A 25142-nucleotide genomic window follows, 5' to 3' on the forward strand; every position below is an offset into this window, starting at 1 on the left:
TCTGGGCAGCCATTTTGTTGCCGTTGAAAAAACCCACACAACCCAGCAATCTGCAGTTCATACAACAACAAATCTGTCATTCCACCACTGTTTTGGTTATAAGATGATTATGGGGTTGGAGAAATGTAACTACTTTCAAATTCATAGACTGACCTATGGATGCAAGGACTGACCATCCATGATATCAACATTATAGTTTTAACCATGTTGAGGCTATACAGTGTTGGTTTACATTGTTTCTAAACATTGGAGTAAAAAATGCTTATATTCTGATGGGGTACAACAGTTGAACTAAGCTCACGAGGCATGTGTTATATTCTTCAAGAATCAATGGCTATAAATAAATAATTTAAAAGTCACAATATGGATGTAGCTATTGGATATTTCCCCTTTAACACCAAACATCAGATCAACAACTGCAGAGTTTGTGCCTCTGTTTTTAAGACAGTACTTAATAGTGTTAATCAGGGAACGGTTTCTCAAAACCATCTTATGGCTAAGTTCACCGTTAGAACCATTGGACGCCTTAAGATGCGTTTGGGAAACCGGGCCCAGATGTCCAGTTTCCTCCTCTATCGATGTAACAGTCATCTCCCCCTCTTCCTCTTTCACTTCATAAACTGCATCCTCCTCTTCTTTTACTGTAACATCCTCCTCCTCTTTCACTCTGAACGCGTCTTTTTCTTCTTTCACAGTAACGGCCTCACCCTCTACTTCTTGTTTTACTGTGATGTCCTCATCTTCTTTAGCAGCAGGAGAGTAGCTTCGTGACCGCATGGTCGGAGATGTTAGCTAGCTAGGCTAATGCTAACTTAACCAGCCCGCTAACTGACTAATAACAACACCACTGTAAATATGAAATTAAATCTGATAACTAACTAGACGACAGAAGTGGGTTTAAAACACAGTGGCTAATATACACTAAAGCGTCTAATGAGCTTTATTTATTTTTTTAAAATTTAATTGTATTTTTATTTGTTTATTTTATATTTTTTTATTATTATATATTTTTTTTATATATTTTTTTTTGTTTGTTTGCACAGATCTTTATTTAACTTGTTGTAAATAACAGTAACATGCAAAACAGTAACATGCAAAACATAAACATAACTTAACATAACAGCCAGAGGGAATCCAAAGAGATTAGAGAAAAATAAAAAAAACTATTATATCAAATCAAATACAGACATATATCGAATACATTTATTTGACATATTGTTTTGTATACGTTTTAAAGATTCTAAGTACTGTTCCAAATCAGATAAAAAATTAAGAAAAGGGGCTTTTTCTTCATACATTTTGATTTGTGGATGAAAGATTTTCCTAATAAAATAAAGACATTTATGACATACTCACGTTCAATTGTGGAATCAGTGTAGTAAAATAATATGTCAAACTTAGTAATATCAATGGTTGTATGCAATTTGCGGCTAAGATATAGTTTTACATCAGTCCAAAATACTTCACTATATAAACAATTACAGAATAAGTGTTCAATAGATTCAGTTTCTAGTTCACAAAAACTGCATTCACTGGTAACGTCAAATATATATTTAGAAATCAAGCTATTACACGGATAGCATCTATGGATTATCTTAAAGGAGATCTCCTTTACTTTATTGGTCACCATAAATCTGTGTGGAGTGAGCCAAGCACGGCGCCAGTTTACATCAAACGATGAAGCCCAACAAAATATCGCAGAGGGAATAGACTTCCTGTAGAAAATATCCCTTATTAAACGATTGTTGAATTTCGTATCTAGTAGACCAATGCCATTCAACTGAATATCGCTTACAATCGGAGATAATCCAAAATATGCATTATTCTGAAGTAAAGTTTTTATCCCACTAGGTATAGCTTTAATAACAGTGTCATATTCCTTGCTTGAAACCTCAAAGTTGTATATTTCCATAAATTCTCTCTGTGTAAATAGATTCCCACTGTTATTAACCAATTGGCTGACAAGAACAATGTTTTTCGAGAACCATTTATGGTTAAATAACATCTTATTTCTATGTAATATTGACCCATTGTCCCAAATAAAACATTTATGAGGTGAAAAGTTGTGTTTATACAACAAAGCCCAGCACATTAAAGCCTGCTTGTGAAAAACCGCCAGTTTCACAGGAATTTTACCCACAATATATGGACATTGTAGTAAAAAATTAAGCCCGCCGAACTTCTGAAAAACAAAATGAGGTATAATATTCCAGAAGCTATGAGGATTTTTTATGTACCTTTTAATCCAGTTGACCTTTGATATCTGATTGAAGAGAGTGAAATCTAAGACATTTAGACCGCCATCACAAACCCTGTTGGTGATAACATCTCTTTTATCTTATGTGGCTTGTTTTTCCATATGAAGTTGTACAAAAGCCTATCTAAGGTACAGCAAGTGGATTTGGGAATGTCAATAGATGAAAAAAGATAGGATGCACGAGATAGCCCCTCAGCTTTGGATAAAAGCACCCTTCCTTGAAGACTTAAATCCCTCCCCTAACCATGAGGATAATTTTTTTTGACAGATTCAGTTACAGGGTTCAAATTAAGATCATTCATAGCCTTAAGATTTTTGGTGATCTTTACACCGAGGTAGGTTACAGTATCTTTTTCAGAGATGTTACAATCTGCTGGGTTGACAGCTCCTTTCACAACAAACAACTCACATTTGGAAAGATTTAAAGTCAAGCCTGAGATTTTGGAGAACTGCTTCACGATATCCAATGCTAATCTAGCTTGAGATACATTTTTCAAAAAAAGTGAGGTGTCATCCGCCAGTTGGGATATCTTGATCTCTCTGGACTGGAATGTAATGCCTTCAAATGGACTTTTATGAACTAATGAGCATAACATTTGAGAAACTAACAAAAATAAAAAGGTGAAATTGGACAACCTTGTCGTATTCCTTTGTAAATGTTAAATCTTGAGGATGTTCCATGACAGAGTTTGATACAGCTATTGCCACCATTATACAGAGTTCTAATAGCATCAACAAAGAAACGACCAAATTTCAAATGCTTAAGACAATCAAAGATAAAATTGTGACTTACTGTATCAAATGCTTTCTGAAAATCCAGAAATAGGATAACAGGGAAGTCATCTAATAGATCACGATACTCAACCAAGTCTAATATCAGCCTCAGATTATTAGATATATGGCGCCCTTTCATAAACCCTGATTGACATTCATCAATCAGATCATTTAAGCAAGACTTTAACCTTTTTACAAAGATTAAGGCTATAATTTTGTAGTCGTTATTTAGGAGTGTGATTGGACGCCAATTATCAATACTTAGGAGATCCTTGTGTGGTTTAGGTATAAGAGTAATAACCCCTTGCTTCAGAGAGGCAGGTAGTTCTCCCTTCTTTATAGCCTCCTTAAAGGTTTCAAGTAAAAAAGGTGCTATTTCTTCAAAGAAGGTTTTGTAAAATTCAGAGGTTAATCCATCACAACCTGGAGATTTGTTCTTTTTTAACTGAGCAACCCCGTACTGGATGTCCATAATGGATAAATCTTGGCAACAAGACTGATTGAGTTCTTCACTAATCGAATTAACATTCTCTATAGAATCAAGGAGATCCTTAGAGTCACTCAAATTGTTATCTAAGGAGTAAAGATTCTCATAAAATTTAGTGGTAAATTCTGATAACAACTCTCTATCCTCAGTGGTAACCCCATTAATTTAAAGTTTCCGAAGTGTGTTGAGTTCCCCTCTCCTCTTCTCCAAATTAAAAAAGTATCTACTGTTCTTTTCTCCTTTTTCAAGCCATTGTTTTCTAGATCTTATGAAAGCTCCTCTAGCCTTTTCCTCATACAATGTATCTAGTTGATTCTGTAAATCATTCAATTTATCTTTCTCATTAAGATGAAGATGCTCAATCTCTGTGATATCGGCAATTGTTTTAGAGAGTTCAGCTACCTCACATCTCCTTCTTAAAGCAAGCCGTTTTCCATAAGTAATACAGGCTGAGCGGATTTTAAATTTCAGCAGTTCCCAATATTTCCCATATTCTGCATTAGATGTAGCTAAACTCCAGTAAACAGAAATTAGATTCTTAATCACATTTTTTAAATCATCATGCAATAACAATTAGTTATTTAGTTTCCAGTAACCACCAGAGTATTTCTTACCATCATTACTGCATATTCTTACAGTCAACCATATGACTTTATGATCCGTCAGGACTGCTGGCAGTATTTTTACCTCTTCAGTATTGGGCACAAGACTAGAGGTTATCACCCACAAATCAATTCTTGATTGTAAGGAACGATCTCTATTACTCCATGTGTATTGTATCTCTCCAGGGTTTTTTACTCTCCATATGTCAATTAAGTCCAGGCTTTGGCAGAAATTCACCAACTTGTTCACACCAATGTTAGGCCTATGAGGCAATCTATCAGTCTCATTAGAATAAACCATATTAAAATCTCCACCAACTATTATCTGACTGGATGGATATTTTCTCAGAAGATTTTAAAGAATTTCTTCAATTTCCTCTAGAAGTAAGTTATTTGGAGGACTAGAACAGTATCCATATACATTACACAACACAAATAATCTGTCCATGTGGTTGATGACCGCTACTAGCCAATGTCCATTGGAGTCCATTTGAGTAAACAAAAATGTCCCTTTGAAATTGTGTGCTAAAATTGCAACCCCAGCTGAATGATTAGTCCCGTGGGCCAAAAAAATGTCACTGCCCCACTGATTTTTCCAATAATTATAGTCCTCTTTGCATGAATGTGTTTCTTGAACGAATACAAGATCTGCGTTGCAGTCCTTACAAAACAAAAAAAAAGCTTTTCTCTTCAACAGGTTACGTATCCCCCTGGCATTGATTGACATAAACTTCAAGTCCATATCTATAGAATAGAAAGAAAAATCCTATGCAATCTCAACTTTACCCTCTCTATAAAAAGTTGCTTCATATATGTATTAACAGAAGTCTTAACTTGTAAAATAGTAACACCATGTTTCAAAAGTAGAACGTTCAGTTTGCAGTGGGGAAGGAACTACCTTGTAAACCTACCGACAGAACAAATCAAATCACCCCGGTCGTATTTCTTTACCGTTGGCGAAAAAAGCTCTGATTCCCCTGTAGTATCCACCGTTTCCTTGATTTCGGGCCTGTTGTACGAGGCCACAATTTTGCCTTTGCTGCCTTGTCTGCTGCAGTCAAGTCCTCACCGAATCTAAGTTTTCTTTCTTTCAGAAAGGCGCTTTCCTTTGCTTTCTTCCAAACTGCATCTCTCGCTGTGCGAAAAGCAAACTGGATGATGATCGATCGGCTGACGATGGCATCTTGTTTCTTCCCAATACGATGAGCGACATCCACAGCCATATCCATATATCCATCGGGGAAGTCCGGTGCCACACGGTTACAAATGTCTCTTACTAAGCGCTTCACATTCTCATCCTGGTCCTCGGGGACACCATAAAGCCGTAGCCCCCACCTTCTCCGGTATCGCTCTGCTTCCGATAAGCGCTCTTGCATGTCTGCGATGGTCTTCTCCTGAGCAATGCATTTCTCAGACGTAGCAGTGTTTGCAAGTTTAAGCTCTTCGATACTCTTGTATGCATGATTCAGAGAGGTCTCGAGGTCAACTATTTTTTATGTGTTTTCGCGTATCATTTTCTCCAGACCGTCGGCTCTTTCGTTTACAGCATCGATTATGTTGACCTGTAATTCGCGCAAAGACAATTCTTTCTGTGTCTTTTTGGGTGCAGGACTATTGACTGCATTTTCAGAATCAACCGAATGTCCAGAATCATCCATTTCTTCTCCTGAGGAGTCAGGTGGCGGTTTTTCTCCAACGTATGAGTGCTCAGCTAGCAACTGCCTTCTCCTCCCTTTGCTCTTTCGCACATTTTTTCCTTCCATTTCTCAAAGTTATGAATCAAATTATCGGTCAACTAAGTGTTGTTCTCTATTGTGTTTACTATAAGCCAAGTTCCGTTACATTTAAGTAAGTTTGAGAGGGATAAAAGTTAAGGTTACTCGGAGCAAGCTGAAGTCCCGTCTACAATCGCCGCCATCTTCCAGCGCCTCGGTGCTCAAACCTGTTGAACCTACATTGCCGTTCAAAAGTTTGGGGTCAATTACAAATGTCCTTGTTTTCCATGAAAACATTCATGAAATGAGTTGCATAATGAATAGGAAATATAGTCAAGTCTTTGACAAGGTTTTAAATAATGATTTTTAATTGGAATAATAATTGTGTCCTTCAAACTTTGAATCCTCCATTTGCAGCAATTACAGCCTTGCAGATCTTTGGCATTCTAGTTGTCAATTTGTTGAGGTAATCTAAAGAGATTTCACCCCATGTTTCCTGAAGCACCTCCCACAAATTGGATTGGATTGATGGGCACTTCTTACGTATCATACGGTCAAGCTGCCCCCACAACAGCTCAATAGGGTTGAGATCCGGTGACTGTGCTGACCACTCCATTATAGACAGAATACCAGCTGAATGCTTCTTCCCTAAATGGAGCTGTGCTTTGGGTCATTGTCCTGGTGTAGGAGGAAGTTGGCTCCAATTAAGTGCCGTCCACAGGGTATGGCACGGCTTTGCAAAATGGAGTGATAGCCTTCCTTCTTCAAGATCCCTTTTACCCTGTACAAATCTCCCACTTTACCACCACCAAAGCACCCCAGACCATCACATTGCCTCCACCATGCTTGACAGAAGGAGTCAAGCACTCCTCCAGCATCTTTTCATTTTTTCTGGAACTCACGAATGTTGTTGTTTGTGATCCGAACACATCAAACTTAGATTCGTCTGTATATAACACTTTTTTCCAATCTTCCTCTGCCCAATGTCTGTGTTAGTTTGCCCATCTTAATCTTTCCTTTTTTTAAACGGTCTGAGATATGGATTTTTCTTTGCAACTCTGCCTAGAAAGCCAACATCCCGGAGTCGCCTCTTCACTGTTGACGTTTAGACTGGTGTTTTGCGGGTACTATTTGATAAAGCACCTAGTTGAAAACTTCTGAGGCGTCTGTTTCTCAAATTAGACACTAATGTACTTGTCCTCTTGCTCAGTTGTGCACTGGGGCCTCCTTCCATTCTGGTTAGGCCAGTTTGCGCTGTTCTGTGTAGGGAGTAGTACACAGCATTGTACGAGATCTTCAGTTTCTTGGCAATTTCTCACATGGAATAGCCTTCATTTCTCAGAAAAAAGAATAGACTAATGATTTTCAGAAGAAAGTTATTTGTTTCTGGCCATTTTGAGCCTGTAATCGAACCCACAAATGCTGATGCTCCAGATACTCAACTAGTTTAAAGAAGGACAGTTGTATTGCTTCTTTAATCAGAACAACAGTTTTCAGCTGTGCTAACATAATTGCAAAAGTGTTTTCTAATGATCAATTAGCCTTTTAAAATGATAAACTTGGAGAATATAAAATATAGAATATATTTTGATTTGTTTAACACTTTTGTTGGTTACTACATGATTCCATATGAGTTATTTCATAGTTTTGATGTCTCCACTATTATTCTACAATGTAGACAATAGTTAAAATAAAGAAATACCATTGCATTTGGAGGTGTGTCCAAACAATTGACCGGTACTGTATATGCATTGTGGAGGAGAACTGATCCTAGATCTGTACAAAGGCATAACATCTACAGCAGGAACAACTGACTGTGTTAAAAAGGCCCAGCTGGATTGAATTGAGCTATTTAAAATGACATATTTGAGTCTGAAATGATTTGTGAATATTTTTTTAAAGGAGTGGGGAATTTTTTACAATTAGGAAATAATATGTCATGTTTTACTCGTACCTCAGCCAGCATTGTGAATGGTTAGGAAATAATATGTCATGTTTTACTAGTACCTCAGCCAGCATTGTGAATGGTTAGGAAATAATATGTCATGTTTTACTAGTACCTCAGCCAGCATTGTGAATGGTTAGGAAATAATATGTCATGTTTTACTCGTACCTCAGCCAGCATTGTGAATGGTTAGGAAATAATATGTCATGTTTTACTAGTACCTCAGCTAGTATTGTGAATGGTGTCTGATGCAGTGACATACTAGACCATAGCAGTAAATCTAATACTTAGGTGTTTTTAGTCAGGCATGAAAGGTCTGGGGTGGTTCTGTGGTTATAAGTTACTGACCTAGGAATGTGTGGGGTGTGGGATACCATCTATAATAATGACATAAAGGCTATGCTGCTACGGTGTGGGATGTCATCTATAATAATGACATAAAGGCTATGCTGCTACGGTGTGGGACGTCATCTATAATAATGACATAAAGGCTATGCTGCTACGGTGTGGGACATCATCTATAATAATGACATAAAGGCTATGCTGCTACGGTGTGGGATACCATCTATAATAATGACATAAAGGCTATGCTGCTACGGTGTGGGACGTCATCTATAATAATGACATAAAGGCTATGCTGCTACGGTGTGGGATACCATCTATAATAATGACATAAAGGCTATGCTGCTACGGTGTGGGATACCATCTATAATAATGACATAAAGGCTATGCTGCTACGGTGTGGGATACCATCTATAATAATGACATAAAGGCTATGCTGCTACGGTGTGGGATACCATCTATAATAATGACATAAAGGCTGTGCTGCTACGGTGTGGGACGTCATCTATAATAATGACATAAAGGCTATGCTGCTACGGTGTGGGACGTCATCTATAATAATGACATAAAGCCTATGCTGCTACGGTGTGGGACGTCATCTATATTAATGACATAAAGGCTATGCTGCTATGGTGTGGGATACCATCTATAATAATGACATAAAGGCTATGCTGCTACGGTGTGGGATACCATCTATAATAATGACATAAAGGCTATGCTGCTACGGTGTGGGATGTCATCTATAATAATGACATAAAGGCTATGCTGCTACGTGTGGGATGTCATCTATAATAATGACATAAAGGCTATGCTGCTACGGTGTGGGATACCATCTATAATAATGACATAAAGGCTATGCTGCTACGGTGTGGGATACCATCTATAATAATGACATAAAGGCTATGCTGCTACGGTGTGGGATACCATCTATAATAATGACATAAAGGCTATGCTGCTACGGTGTGGGATACCATCTATAATAATGACATAAAGGCTATGCTGCTACGGTGTGGGATGTCATCTATAATAATGACATAAAGGCTATGCTGCTACGGTGTGGGATGTCATCTATAATAATGACATAAAGGCTATGCTGCTACGGTGTGGGATACCATCTATAATAATGACATAAAGGCTATGCTGCTACGGTGTGGGATGTCATCTATAATAATGACATAAAGGCTATGCTGCTACGGTGTGGGACGTCATCTATAATAATGACATAAAGGCTATGCTGCTACGGTGTGGGACATCATCTATAATAATGACATAAAGGCTATGCTGCTACGGTGTGGGATACCATCTATAATAATGACATAAAGGCTATGCTGCTACGGTGTGGGACGTCATCTATAATAATGACATAAAGGCTATGCTGCTACGGTGTGGGATACCATCTATAATAATGACATAAAGGCTATGCTGCTACGGTGTGGGATACCATCTATAATAATGACATAAAGGCTATGCTGCTACGGTGTGGGATACCATCTATAATAATGACATAAAGGCTATGCTGCTACGGTGTGGGATACCATCTATAATAATGACATAAAGGCTGTGCTGCTACGGTGTGGGACGTCATCTATAATAATGACATAAAGGCTATGCTGCTACGGTGTGGGACGTCATCTATAATAATGACATAAAGCCTATGCTGCTACGGTGTGGGACGTCATCTATATTAATGACATAAAGGCTATGCTGCTATGGTGTGGGATACCATCTATAATAATGACATAAAGGCTATGCTGCTACGGTGTGGGATACCATCTATAATAATGACATAAAGGCTATGCTGCTACGGTGTGGGATGTCATCTATAATAATGACATAAAGGCTATGCTGCTACGGTGTGGGATACCATCTATAATAATGACATAAAGGCTATGCTGCTACGGTGTGGGATACCATCTATAATAATGACATAAAGGCTATGCTGCTACGGTGTGGGATGTCATCTATAATAATGACATAAAGGCTATGCTGCTACGGTGTGGGATACCATCTATAATAATGACATAAAGGCTATGCTGCTACGGTGTGGGATACCATCTATAATAATGACATAAAGGCTATGCTGCTACGGTGTGGGATACCATCTATAATAATGACATAAAGGCTATGCTGCTACGGTGTGGGATACCATCTATAATAATGACATAAAGGCTATGCTGCTACGGTGTGGGATGTCATCTATAATAATGACATAAAGGCTATGCTGCTACGGTGTGGGATGTCATCTATAATAATGACATAAAGGCTGTGCTGCTACGGTGTGGGATGTCATCTATAATAATGACATAAAGGCTATGCTGCTACGGTGTGGGATACCATCTATAATAATGACATAAAGGCTATGCTGCTACGGTGTGGGATACCATCTATAATAATGACATAAAGGCTATGCTGCTACGGTGTGGGATACCATCTATAATAATGACATAAAGGCTATGCTGCTACAGTGTGGGATACCATCTATAATAATGACATAAAGGCTATGCTGCTACGGTGTGGGATGTCATCTATAATAATGACATAAAGGCTATGCTGCTACGGTGTGGGATACCATCTATAATAATGACATAAAGGCTATGCTGCTACGGTGTGGGATGTCATCTATAATAATGACATAAAGGCTATGCTGCTACGGTGTGGGATACCATCTATAATAATGACATAAAGGCTATGCTGCTACGGTGTGGGATACCATCTATAATAATGACATAAAGGCTATGCTGCTACGGTGTGGGATGTCATCTATAATAATGACATAAAGGCTATGCTGCTACGGTGTGGGACATCATCTATAATAATGACATAAAGGCTATGCTGCTACGGTGTGGGATGTCATCTATAATAATGACATAAAGGCTATGCTGCTACGGTGTGGGATACCATCTATAATAATGACATAAAGGCTATGCTGCTACGGTGTGGGATGTCATCTATAATAATGACATAAAGGCTATGCTGCTACGGTGTGGGATGTCATCTATAATAATGACATAAAGGCTGTGCTGCTACGGTGTGGGATACCATCTATAATAATGACATAAAGGCTATGCTGCTACGGTGTGGGATGTCATCTATAATAATGACATAAAGGCTATGCTGCTACGGTGTGGGATACCATCTATAATAATGACATAAAGGCTATGCTGCTACGGTGTGGGATACCATCTATAATAATGACATAAAGGCTGTGCTGCTACGGTGTGTCATCTATAATAATGACATAAAGGCTATGCTGCTACGGTGTGGGATACCATCTATAATAATGACATAAAGGCTATGCTGCTACGGTGTGGGATACCATCTATAATAATGACATAAAGGCTGTGCTGCTACGGTGTGGGACGTCATCTATAATAATGACATAAAGGCTATGCTGCTACGGTGTGGGATACCATCTATAATAATGACATAAAGGCTATGCTGCTACGGTGTGGGATACCATCTATAATAATGACATAAAGGCTATGCTGCTACGGTGTGGGATACCATCTATAATAATGACATAAAGGCTATGCTGCTACGGTGTGTCATCTATAATAATGACATAAAGGCTGTGCTGCTACGGTGTGGGATACCATCTATAATAATGACATAAAGGCTATGCTGCTACGGTGTGGGATACCATCTATAATAATGACATAAAGGCTATGCTGCTACGGTGTGGGATGTCATCTATAATAATGACATAAAGGCTATGCTGCTACGGTGTGGGATGTCATCTATAATAATGACATAAAGGCTATGCTGCTACGGTGTGGGACATCATCTATAATAATGACATAAAGGCTATGCTGCTACGGTGTGGGATACCATCTATAATAATGACATAAAGGCTATGCTGCTACGGTGTGGGATGTCATCTATAATAATGACATAAAGGCTATGCTGCTACGGTGTGGGATGTCATCTATAATAATGACATAAAGGCTATGCTGCTACGGTGTGGGATACCATCTATAATAATGACATAAAGGCTATGCTGCTACGGTGTGGGATACCATCTATAATAATGACATAAAGGCTATGCTGCTACGGTGTGGGATACCATCTATAATAATGACATAAAGGCTATGCTGCTACGGTGTGGGATACCATCTATAATAATGACATAAAGGTTATGCTGCTACGGTGTGGGATACCATCTATAATAATGACATAAAGGCTATGCTGCTACGGTGTGGGATGTCATCTATAATAATGACATAAAGGCTATGCTGCTACGGTGTGGGATACCATCTATAACAATGACATAAAGGCTATGCTGCTACGGTGTGGGATGTCATCTATAATAATGACATAAAGGCTATGCTGCTACGGTGTGGGATGTCATCTATAATAATGACATAAAGGCTATGCTGCTACGGTGTGGGATACCATCTATAATAATGACATAAAGGCTGTGCTGCTACGTATAAAATGTGTCTGTTCTAAATGCTGTGATTTTCCCAGCCATCATTCTGTATGTCTCTTCTGATCTGCAGTCATGTTTTAGTTGGGTTTTGTTAGTTGGGTTCTAACTGGTCTCCATTAGTTGGGCTCCAGCTCGCTGACCATAGCCGTGCTGATTGGCTGCGCTGGTTAGGCTAATAGCTCCAGCTCGCTGACCATAGCCGTGCTGATTGGCTGCGCTGGTTAGGCTAATAGCTCCAGCTCGCTGACCATAGCCGTGCTGATTGGCTGCGCTGGTTAGGCTAATAGCTCCAGCTCGCTGACCATAGCCGTGCTGATTGGCTGCGCTGGTTAGGCTAATAGCTCCAGCTCGCTGACCATAGCCGTGCTGATTGGCTGCGCTGGTTAGGCTAATAGCTCCAGCTCGCTGACCATAGCCGTGCTGATTGGCTGCGCTGGTTAGGCTAATAGCTAGTTGGCTAAATAGCTAATGTTAGCTGGCTGGCTAAGATAACTGCATATAGCTAACATTCTTTGATATTTGGTTAGATAGCGTTATGTATTTCCAAAACGTTGGTTTAAACGATTGGTTTAATTTGAAGTTCTTTCTGTTGTTGTTTACATCACAGGGAATAGACCGGTCTTCCATATTACATCACACCTGCCTTTATCATTCTTCTGAATTCTTATTGGTTTTATGTAATAACTCCAAAAATAGAACAGTGAGGTGTAACTTTGCATTGGGACTTAAAACAATTTTTGGGAAAAATATTTTATTTGATCTTTTATAAACTTTACCATAACCTAACCATTTTATTTCTCTCCGTCTCACTCACTTTACATGTGTAGATAATAAAGCATTTGACCTTTCCACTGCGTTAACAATAGAGGATTGGTTGATTTCCAGTTTAAGTATTTAAGATGATTAACGAGAAAAGTATTGTCCAACCGTCGGGTTACTTGTTTCATGCGTATCAAAGGTGAGGGTGAATTTCAGATGTTCACTGCTTGTATTGATGAAGGAGTGGAATCGATGAAGTTCCTCTGCTGTCCCCTGGAATAGATTGAACACGTCATCAATGAAGACTTTTTCAGAGCCTGATGAGCTGCTAGAATGGATTGTTAGGGCTGACAATCACATTCTTCTCTAACAACCCCACATACAGATTGGCATAATTTAGGGTGACCAAATTTTAGTTTTCCAAAAAGAGGACATGTCCGGGAAAAAGAGGACGTATGGTCACCCTACTGTAAATGCAATATATTTGGAAAAAATCCCATTATTTTCCAGTGTTTCTTTGATGTATTGCGCGATCGTATCAGCTGTCTCATTTGGAGTGTTTTTAACTTCGACTAATTTACTTTGCACGCCACCATTCTTCCAATCAAAATACTGAATAAGCAGAGGGAATATTTCCACAGCACCGTGATTGCTCCCATCAGTAGAAACACCACAGTAAGGTATGTCTTCTAGTGCTTTCTGAGCTATGTCGACAGAATGTGGTGCTATCACAGCGTTAACAATAGCTTCGGTCTTAGTACGAGCGCTTGAAAGCGGTCAAAGCAATGCAAAACCCCCAAAACGCACACAACGAATGGCGACTGTAGGAAGCAAAAGCCGAATCCCGGACATTTTAGAAGATTTAGAAATCCCGGCCGGACGCATTTTTTTAGGTCCAAAAAGAGGACATGTCCGGGAAAAAGGGGACGTATGGTCACCCTACATAATTAGATGCTATTTTTAAACTACAATGATGTTGGCATGTGGACTAATATGTTGTTGAGTTGTGTTCTTACACTGGTACAGTCATGCCCTATGAGAGATGTATGACTGCGCATGTGCGAAAATAAATAAAGTGCATTTTCCCCGTTCTGGTTGAAACACCAATGATGAACATGTGTGTTTATTCCTCCGTTAAGTAAACCGGTATTCCTGTCCTGAAGATGTCAGCACCAACAGGTTATGGGCCCAGGAGGGAACATGGAAGCCGATGGAATAGATTATATTTCGACGGAGATGAAAAAAACTACGAGTTATGGGAGACAAAGTTTTTGGGGCACTTGCGTTTGCTTGGGCTAAAGGCCGCCATATTGAGCGTGGATGAAGATGAAGAAGACGGAGAGAAAAATGAAGAAGCCTACGCCGAATTGATACAGGTTTTGGATGATAAAAGCCTTTCCCTGATAATGAGAGAAGCAGCAGATGATGGGAGAAAAGCGTTGAAGATATTGAGGGAACATTATGCAGGTAAAGGGAAGCCACGTGTGATTAGCCTCTACACTGAACTAACTTCTCTTCAGAAAGCCGCTGACGAAAGTGTTACGGACTATATCATTCGTGCTGAGACGGCTATTACAGCACTGAGAAATGCTGAAGAGACTTTAAGTGATGGGCTGTTGATTGCAATGATTCTGAAAGGTTTGCCCGAATCATTTAAGCCGTTTGCCATCCACATAACGCAGAGTGACGAGCCGACAACTTTTGGCAAGTTCAAAACCAAGTTGAGGAGCTATGAAAGCACCGAGAAGTTTAGCGCCATTTCCACTGACGACAACGTGATGAAGGCAAGTAACATTAAAGTTAGCTGGCCAAGAGGGAGAGATAAAGGGACCGAGATAACCTGCTTCAACTGTGGCCAGAAAGGGCACAAGGCCCGGCAATGTACCGTTACTGGAGAGAGAAAAGAACGGAGACAGTGGTGTAGTTTTTGCAAGAACTCCACTCATACTGACGCAAATTGCAGACGAAAAAGAAGAGACAATGTGAAACAAGCAACAGATGCTGAATGCCACACATTTGCATTCAGAATAAGTGACTGTCAGGTTAGTGGACTGAAACAGAAAGGGCTGATGGTTGATACGGGAGCAATGTCACATATAGTCACGGACATCGGGAAGTTTAAGGAGTTTGACGAGACTTTCAAACCGGAAAAACATTCCGTGGAGCTAGCTCATCCACAAGAACGGTACCACTTTTGACATCGAGGAGTACGATAGACTTTACTATCTTAACACTGTAAGTGATGAAAATGATGATGGATGTCATGGGTGCTATGATATTCACACATGGCACAAAATTCTTGGCCACTGTAATTTTGAGGATGTGTCAAAGTTAGAAAATGTGACAGAGGGAATGAAAATCACAGGTAAGATTGACAAATCTACCCTCAACTGTGAAATCTGCACTCAGGGAAAATTTGTTCAGAGCAGAAACCAAAAGCGGCTCTTGAGTTTGTGCACACTGATTTGGCTGGCCCTATTGAGCCAGAGGCGAAAGATGGGTTCAGATATACTCTAGCATTTACGGATGATTATTCAGGGGGAGTTTTTGTGTATTTCCTAAAAGCAAAGAGTGATACTGTAAAAGCTACTGAGAAGTTTATTGCTGAAGTGACCCCTTATGGGAAAATAAAGTGTGTCAGGTCAGATAATGGCACAGAATTCACGCCAAAGAGTTCCAGTCACTGCTCAGTAAGAACGCCATAAGACATTAAACTTCAGCCCCTTACTCACCCCATCAAAATGGGACCGCTGAGAGAAATTGGAGAACACTGTTCGAAATGGCAAGATGCATGCTACTTGAAAGCAACCTACCAAAGAACTTGTGGACATATGCTGTAATGACTGCTGCAGTAATTCGCAATAGGTGTTACAATAAGCGTGTAGGACAGACTCCACACTACATGTTTACTGGGAGAAAGCCTGATCTTTCAAAGATGAAAGAATTTGGATCTGTTTGCTACGCATATAGACAGAACAAGAAAAAGTTAGACTCAAGATGTGAAAAGGGTATTTTTGTCGGGTATGATAAAAATACTCCAGCATACCTAGTCTACTACCCAGACACTGGGAAAGTTCTTAAAAACAGATTAGTCAAGTGTGTTACAAAAGGTGTAGTCGAACACCAAACTCAGACAGATTTGGAAATCAGTGATGATCTTCATGGGGAGAGATTTGAAAACCCCATGCCGAAAGCCAAGATGGCAGATCAAAACTCAGAAGAGACACAAGATGTGCAAATTGAGACTTCAGATGTTCAGAGTCCACGATATCCAGACAGAGCGAGGAAGAAACCCCAGTACTTAAAAGACTATGAGTGAAATGTGATGACCAGATACCACCTAGTGTTGACTACTGCTACAGAGTAATGTGCAATGCACCACAAACCTTCAAAGAAGCAATGATTTCACCAAAATCAGAGATTTGGGCTACTGCTATGAAGGAGGAGATGGATTCCCTTAGGGAAAATGAAACATTCACATTAACCACACTGCCAGAGGGTAAAAAAATGCAGTGGGGGGCAGGTAGGTCTATGCGGTCAAAAACAATTCAGATGAGACTGAGACATACAAGGCAAGATATGTTGCAAAGGGGTATAGTCAAGTGGCAGGCATAGACTATAAGGAGACTTTTTCTCCAACTGCAAATATGACATCAGTACGCTGTTTGATGCAGCTAGCAGCTCAGTATGACTTAGAGTTACATCAGATGGATGTCAAAACAGCATATCTACATGCTCCTATTGACTGTGAAGTGTACATGGAGCAACCAGAGGGTTTTGAAGTCAGGTCAGATACAGGTGAGCAACTAGTCTGCAAACTGAACAAGTCACTGTACGGCCTGAAACAGTCAGGAAGGAACTGGAACAAAATGTTGCATGATCACCTTAGTGAAAATGGTTTTACACAGAACCCAGCTGATCACTGTGTTTATAACAAACAAATTGCAACAGAAAGGATCATTTTGATAATTTGGGTCGATGATCTAATTATCGCTGCTAGTGATAGTGACTCACTCACAAGTGTAAAAGAAATGTTAAGTGAAAAATGTAAGATGAAAGATCTTGGGAGGCTTGGACATTTCCTAGGCATTGATTTTACACAAAGTGAAGGGAAAATAACGATGAACCAAACAAGGTACAATTGCTCTGGCAAAGAACCCAGTATGTCGTCAGAGATGTAAACATATCGACATCAGATATCATTTCATTCGATCTGCACTCAGTGATGGTAAAATAAGTATTGAATATTGTCCAACGGCAGACATGGCTGCAGATGTTTTGACTAAACCTGTAACGAAGTTCAAAAATGAAAAATTCTTGGGTTACATGTTTGGAATATAAACTGACATTTGTGAGATGAATAACTGTAAGCTAAATGTGTTGATAAAGTTAGGTTGAATACAACTTGTACAGTATAAGAGCAAGTGGGGGTGTTGGCATGTGGACTAATATGTTGTTGAGTTGTGTTCTTACACTGGTACAGTCATGCCCTATGAGAGATGTATGACTGCGCATGTGCGAAAATAAATAAAGTGCATTTTCCCCGTTCTGGTTAAAACACCAATGATGAACATGTGTGTTTATTCCTCCGTTAAGTAAACCGGTATTCCTGTCCTGAAGATGTCAGCACCAACACCGGAGCTACGAGGCCTGCGTCCAAATCGCTAAGCAGTAAACTTCAAAGCAGTGTACTGATGCCTGTATCACTTTATCAGCAGCATGTCATCAATGGCGTCTGAAGCTTCATTTCATCAAACAACCACCTGATTGGTTTGGTATTGGGCTTGTTCGACACTGCAGGTGACTGCCGACTGACTGATCTACAAATTCCCTGTTGCTGCTGTTGAAAGAAGTGTTCCGTCCACTATATATACACGTCACACTAGCATCGCCTTAAAGCCCCACATGATGTATTGTTACACCATGTAGGATCAGTATAGACCTAGTCTGTTCATTATATACATCTACATGATGTATTGTTACACCATGTAGGAGCAGTATAGACCTAGTCTGTTCATTATATACATCTACATGATGTATTGTTACACCATGTAGGATCAGTATAGACCTAGTCTGTTCATTATATACATCTACATGATGTATTGTTACACCATGTAGGAGCAGTATAGACCTAGTCTGTTCATTATATACATCTACATGATGTATTGTTACACCATGTAGGAGCAGTATAGACCTAGTCTGTTCATTATATACATCGACATTATGTATTGTTACACCATGTAGGATCAGTATAGACCTAGTCTGTTCATTATATACATCTACATGATGTATTGTTACACCATGCTCTTTGTACGTGTTGATATAATATTCATATTTAATGGAGAGGAACAAAACGTTTCCCTAAACTGCTTTATAATATTATAATTCAATGAAGAATAAAAATAGTTTTCCCTCCTCAACTGCGTTTCCTCCCTCCAGACAGCAGATGGCGATATGTGTCTTTCAGGCGATGTTTCTAGTGTGACGTATAATCTAGTGGACGGAACGCTTCTTCAACAACTGCAGCCACCTCCGTAGCTCGCTAGCCGACACAGTCGGAACATTCAAGTTCTTTACACAATTTCGTGGTTTATTTGCTACTATGATTTAAACATACTTATGTGGAAACAACTAGCTACCCCATTTAATTTAATATTTACGTTGTAAGTCAACTAGCTGGCTGGTTAAATTAGCACTAGTCTAGTCGCTAATGCTAACTAGCTATTATCTCCGACCATGAGTTCACTAAACTACTCTAATCCTGTTAAAGAAGAGGTCTGCTGGACGGAGAAAGAAGCTCTGGTGAAAGAGGAGGAGGAAGAGAAAGATGTTACAATACAAAAACAAGTAGAGGGTGAGGCTGTTACCGTGAAAGAAGAAGAGAAAGACGTTACAGTGAAAGAAGAGAAAGACGCGTTCAGAGTGAAAGAGGAGGAGGATGTTACTGTGAAAGAAGAGGAGGAAGTGAAAGAAAATGAAGACGAAGGATGAAGGGGGGAGATTAGTCACATTAGAGGAGGACGAAGAAGAGAAGACTGGAGGACTGATTAACACCAGTAAATACAGTGAGTACTATCTAATAAAACAGGGACATTGATCTGATTAACACCAGTAAATACAGTGAGTACTATCTAATAAAACAGGGACATTGATCTGGTTAACACCAGTAAATACAGTGAGTACTATCTAATAAAACAGGGACATTGATCTGATTAACACCAGTAAATACAGTGAGTACTATCTTATAAAACAGGGACATTGATCTGATTAACACCAGTAAATACAGTGAGTACTATCTAATAAAACAGGGACATTGATCTGATTAACACCAGTAAATACAGTGAGTACTATCTTATAAAACAGGGACACAAACTCTGCAGTTGTTGAACTAATGTGTGATTTTTAAAAGGGCATTCTACACTTGAATATGTTTTTGTACTGTATGAATTGTTCATGACGTCCTCCAGGGATTTTTAAACTTTTCCTGTTGAAAAGTGATATAAATACAGTAAAGTATAAACACACTAAAAGGAAACAAATACATGTTTTGAGCAAAATAGTGTTTTTTTAACAACTGCAAACTAGAAGGAGTGAGTGATGTCATAGTAAGGCCTTCAAGGAGTTGGCTTGATGGGAAGTCGTGATGTCATCCAATAGGAGACTGATCTTCATGTGAATATTCATTATTCTTTTTAAAATCCTTCCTGTTCTGTCAAGTTGGTTGTTGATCATTGCTAGAAAGCCATTTTCAAGTCTTGCCATTGACTTTCAAGATGATTTAAGTCCAAACTGTAACTAGGCCACTCAGGAACATTCAATGTCATCTTGGTAAGCTCCTCCAGTGTAGATTTGGCCTTGTGGTTTAGGTTATTGTCCTGTTAGGACAGTTTTTTGTATTCAGATCTCTGAAATGCTCTCTACCTATGTAACATTTAGTGTCTCCTTGTGTTACGCTGGGAAAACAGTTTTCATGGGCACAGAAATCCTAAATCATTTCAGAGTTTGCAAATCCAATGGTTCTAACCGAGTCACCTTAACTTTATTGACACTGTCATTAACGCGGTTCTTCAATAATTACACATAATTCTTAATACTGTAGCTGTTTAGTTACAGTCACATGTTCAACTATCATCAGCTGATCCAGGAAATCATTTTCTGAATGACAGTCACATGACAGAAGCCACAACATGCAACAACAACCAAAGTGCTTCTTCATTCATTACTCTGGTAAAGACAGTTATGCCGTGCTCCATGTTGGATCCAACATCCCTAACAAATTGATGTTTATAATGTGTTATTGTCTGGTTGATGTACTGTAGGGTCTCATTAGTCTGTTTGGACACAGAGATACTTAGCTCATAATGTGTAGAGAACTGTTCCTTGATGGATAGGCTATTGTACAACACACAGAGCTATTTTCCTTTATTCAGGACATTTAGAATGACAACACATTACAGAGTAGCCTAGTGGGATTATTCACAAAATTATCTGGTGATCAGGTTATGAAATGTCATGACAAAGACATTTTAGTTTACATGTTTCACCTGAAATATTAAATGATTTATAGTCCTAGGTCTATGTTGTTGTTAGGTGAAGTTATGGGTCCTACAGTAGGTCTACGTTATTGTTAGGTGAAGTTATGGGTCCTACAGTAGGTCTATGTTATTGTTAGGTGAAGTTATGGGTCCTACAGTAGGTCTATGTTATTGTTAGGTGAAGTTATGGGTCCAACAGTAGTTCTGTTATTGTTAGGGGAAGTTATGGGTCCTACAGTAGGTCTATGTTGTTAGGTGAAGTTATGGGTCCTACAGTAGGTCTATGTTGTTAGGTGAAGTTATGGGTCCTACAGTAGGTCTATGTTATTGTTAGGTGAAGTTATGGGTCCTACAGTAGGTCTATGTTATTGTTAGGTGAAGTTATGGGTCCAACAGTAGTTCTGTTATTGTTAGGTGAAGTTATGGGTCCTACAGTAGGTCTATGTTATTGTTAGGGGAAGTTATGGGTCCTACAGTAGGTCTATGTTATTGTTAGGTGAAGTTATGGGTCCTACAGTAGGTCTATGTTATTGTTATGGGTCCTACAGTAGGTCTATGTTATTGTTATGGGTCCTAGAGGACACTATGTATGTCATGCAACAACAACCAAAGTGCTTCGTTCATTACATAGGTATGATTGTTGTTAGGTGAAGTTATGGGCCAATTTGGCAAACAGTGTACAAACCCTCATTGTCAGGCTGATGGAAAAGCCAAAGAGCATTTTACTGGTTGAAGTGTTTTTTAAGTACAAAGTGGTTGATTTGTGATGACGACACAAACATTATATTAAATAGAACATTAAAACGAGCCTTACAATTATAATTCAAGGTAGTGTGAAATGAACTCATCATCAACCTGGAAATGGAGGTTACTCCCCTGAGTTTCCCCCATTCACATTCAGAATACATTGTGAAAAACTAAAATCTTTGCTCACCATTTTTGCTCCTGACAGATATAGTACATCCATAACTAGTGGTTTCCTCATTAGCAGATATACTACATCCATAACTAGTGGTTTCCTCATTACCAGATATACTACATCCATAACTAGCGGTTTCCTCATTACCAGATATACTACATCCATAACTAGTGGTTTCCTCATTACCAGATATACTACATCCGTAACTAGTGGTTTCCTCATTACCAGATATACTACATCCATAACTAGTGATTTCCTCATTAGCAGGGAGGTGTTTCTGCAATCAAATTGCCCTCGTGTCGCAATTTTATTAAACACAGAAAGGGGCCTATATTGGAGACCAAAAGTCGTCTGGCACACTGCTTAGAGGTTCAACAACATGAATAACTTATTTCTAGCCTACAATCATCGATGTTACTACTAATGTGAAAACAAGACAAAATATAACTTTTCTTGCTCATTTTAAGGCAAATATCAAATAATTTTAACATTCATTACAGACGTCAATTGTTGTCCAACATCATGGCTCCGCTGTTGGCATCACCTTTTACAGTGGATTACCGCTGTTGTGGGCCTTTAATCATCTGTCTGTCTTTGTTGTTCACACAGGGGAGAGATGTGACTATCGTGGATCCTCTGGGGAGCCTCAACAACCTCATGATGCTGAAGAGGCAGAGAAGAGTCTCTCCAGATCACAACACCTCAAGAAACACCTGCAGAGATCCACAGGGAAGAAATCTAACTGCTACTCTGAGTGTGGGAAGAGATTCACCTCCTCAGCAGGCATTAAAATTCATCAGAGAATCCATACAGGAGAGAAACCTTTTACCTGTACTCAATGTGGGAAGGGTTATAGCTCATCTAGCAGTCTGACAGTACACAAGAGAATACACACAGGAGAGAAACCTTATAGCTGTGGTCAATGTGGGAAGAGTTTTGGTCAATCTCGCCATCTGGTATCACACCAGAGAACACACACAGGAGAGAAACCTTATAGCTGTGGTCAATGTGGGAAGAGGTTTGCTGCATCTAGCACTCTGACTCAACACCAGAGAACACACACAGGAGAGAAATCTTATAGCTGTGGTCAATGTGGGAAGAGTTTTACTACATCTAGCACTCTGACTCTACACCAGAGAACACACACAGGAGAGAAAACTTATAGCTGTGGTCAATGTGGGAAGAGTTTTGGTCAATCTGGACAGCTGACAGTGCACCAGAGAATAGACACAGGAGAGAAACCTTATAGCTGTGATCAATGTGGGAAGAGTTTTACTACATCTAGCACTCTGACTCTACACCAGAGAACACACACAGGAGAGAAACCTTATAGCTGTGGTCAATGTGGGAAGAGGTTTGCTGCATCTATCACTCTGACTCAACACCAGAGAATACACACAGGAGAGAACCCTTATAGCTGTGATCAATGTGGGAAGAGTTTTGGTCAATCTGGACATCTGACAGTGCACCAGAGAAGACACACAGGAGAGAAACCTTATAGCTGTGATCAATGTGGGAAGAGTTTTACTACATCTTGCGATCTGACTTCACACCAGAGAACGCACACAGGAGAGAAACCGTATAGCTGTAATCAATGTGGGAAGAGTTTTACCACATCTGGCTCTCTGACTTCACACCAGAGAACGCACACAGGAGAGAAACCTTATATCTGTGGTCAATGTGGGAAGAGTTTTAATCAATCTAGCTATCTGACAATGCACCAGAGAACGCACACAGGAGAGAAACCTTATATCTGTGGTCAATGTGGGAAGAGTTTTAGTCAATCTAGCCGTCTGACAGTACACAAGAGAATACACACAGGAGAGAAATCTTATAGCTGTGACCAGAGATAATCTGATAAAAGACTTCTGATCAAATATCAGAAAATACATAGATGGAGTTGTTTCATGATATCAATGAATTAATCTCACAATGTAGAATGTTTTAACATTGTAGAAGGAGTATTTTAATGATGTCACAATGTAGAACCCTAAACGTTTGTCCCCTGTTCTATTGATTTCAACATGATATGGATATTAGCCTCAGGGGGAAAATCCAGGCTCTGAAATGGAAGAGTACTATTTATGAGATTTAACAAAAAGTGACAAACACAAAAATAGTTTTACATTTACCATGTTGGTGACCCACTGGAATCAAAATGCACCACTTCAAAATGTAGCTAGCTGCTTTCTACAAATTGTCCTCTAACCAGGGATGTACACATTATTCCCAGATTCCATGTGGTTTTTGAGCTGTTAGTTTTAACAGGACGTGCAACCTCATCTCCCTCCTCTCGCACAAATGATTTTAACATGATATCGATGAGTTATGACAAATAAGTGTTGTGTTCCTTTGTTTAGTGACCCCTACATTTAAATGTATCACTCCAAAATGTAGCTGACTGTCTTCTGCAGGTTGTCCTCTAATCTGTGAGGTAAAATATATCTCCCATTTCCATGTGTTTTGTTTAGTTGTTAGTTTCAACATCACGTACAACCTGATTTCCCCACTAATTGATTATCAGTGATTTATTGCTACTTGTCAAAACAAGGTGCTTGTTTAAAAAAAAATACAAGTAATATGATTATTATGGCTGATGTTTGTGTATATAGCACATTTTATGTTTAGGTTTTCAATTTATCACAAACTGTTTCTGCATATTGGTTATTGATTTGGACACGATAAAACTGTGTTTTGACATTGGGGATATCCCATCTAGCAACATGTCATTGAAAAGACGTTGAAAATATGACTATGCAACCAAATATTTCATATTTACATTTCATGATCAGATTTAGTAATCGATTTATTGATGATATTTATTCATGCAACCAACTGACAATTTTTGGTACAATTATATTCACATTGTTGCCCTGCTTTTAAAATATCAGGGTTCATTCTCAGATGTGCCAACCCAAATGTACTAGAGCATGACATTGGGGACTGGGCCCCGATCCAACAACATGCCTATCTAGTGAACCCTGAAAAGAGAGAGAAGCTCTGCAGTGAGGTGGAAAGTTACTATGGATATTGCAGGAGTTTCCTCTTGAAATCAGACATGTCAGTGGTGAGGACAACTTGGTTGCTGATTGTCTCAAGGGTGGGCAGTTAAAAAGTTTTGTGTTTAGACAGTGCGTTGCCATGGATCACAATGTATTTTGACTGCACGTTTTTCTGTATTGGAGATGAGTTTTGTTTGGGCTCATTCCAAGGGGACGAGTGTTCTAGAAGCTAGTGAGTTTTAGGAAGAAGTGAGTTCTAGAAGCCAGTGAGTTTTAGGAAGACGAGAGTTCTAGAAGCTAGTGAGTTTTAGGAAGACGAGAGTTCTAGAAGCTAGTGAGTTTTAGGAAGACGAGAGTTCTAGAAGCTAGTGAGTTT

At 39.3% G+C, this 25142-nt stretch overlaps 1 protein-coding gene across 1 annotated transcript; it reads left to right on the forward strand.

The window, feature by feature from the left end:
• Positions 1-14935: 14935 nt before the first annotated feature.
• Positions 14936-23548, forward strand: LOC123732646 (zinc finger protein 2 homolog; the record flags this gene model as incomplete). The annotated part of the gene is made up of 2 exons (XM_045711914.1): positions 14936-15094; positions 22484-23548. Coding segments are annotated over exons 1-2 (1224 nt in total), but the record flags the coding sequence as incomplete, so codon positions are not given.
• Between the last annotated feature and the right edge of the window lie 1594 nt (positions 23549-25142).

The sequence above is a fragment of the Salmo salar genome, unplaced genomic scaffold, assembly GCF_905237065.1.
Source record: "Salmo salar unplaced genomic scaffold, Ssal_v3.1, whole genome shotgun sequence".
Classification (NCBI taxonomy): domain Eukaryota; kingdom Metazoa; phylum Chordata; class Actinopteri; order Salmoniformes; family Salmonidae; genus Salmo; species Salmo salar.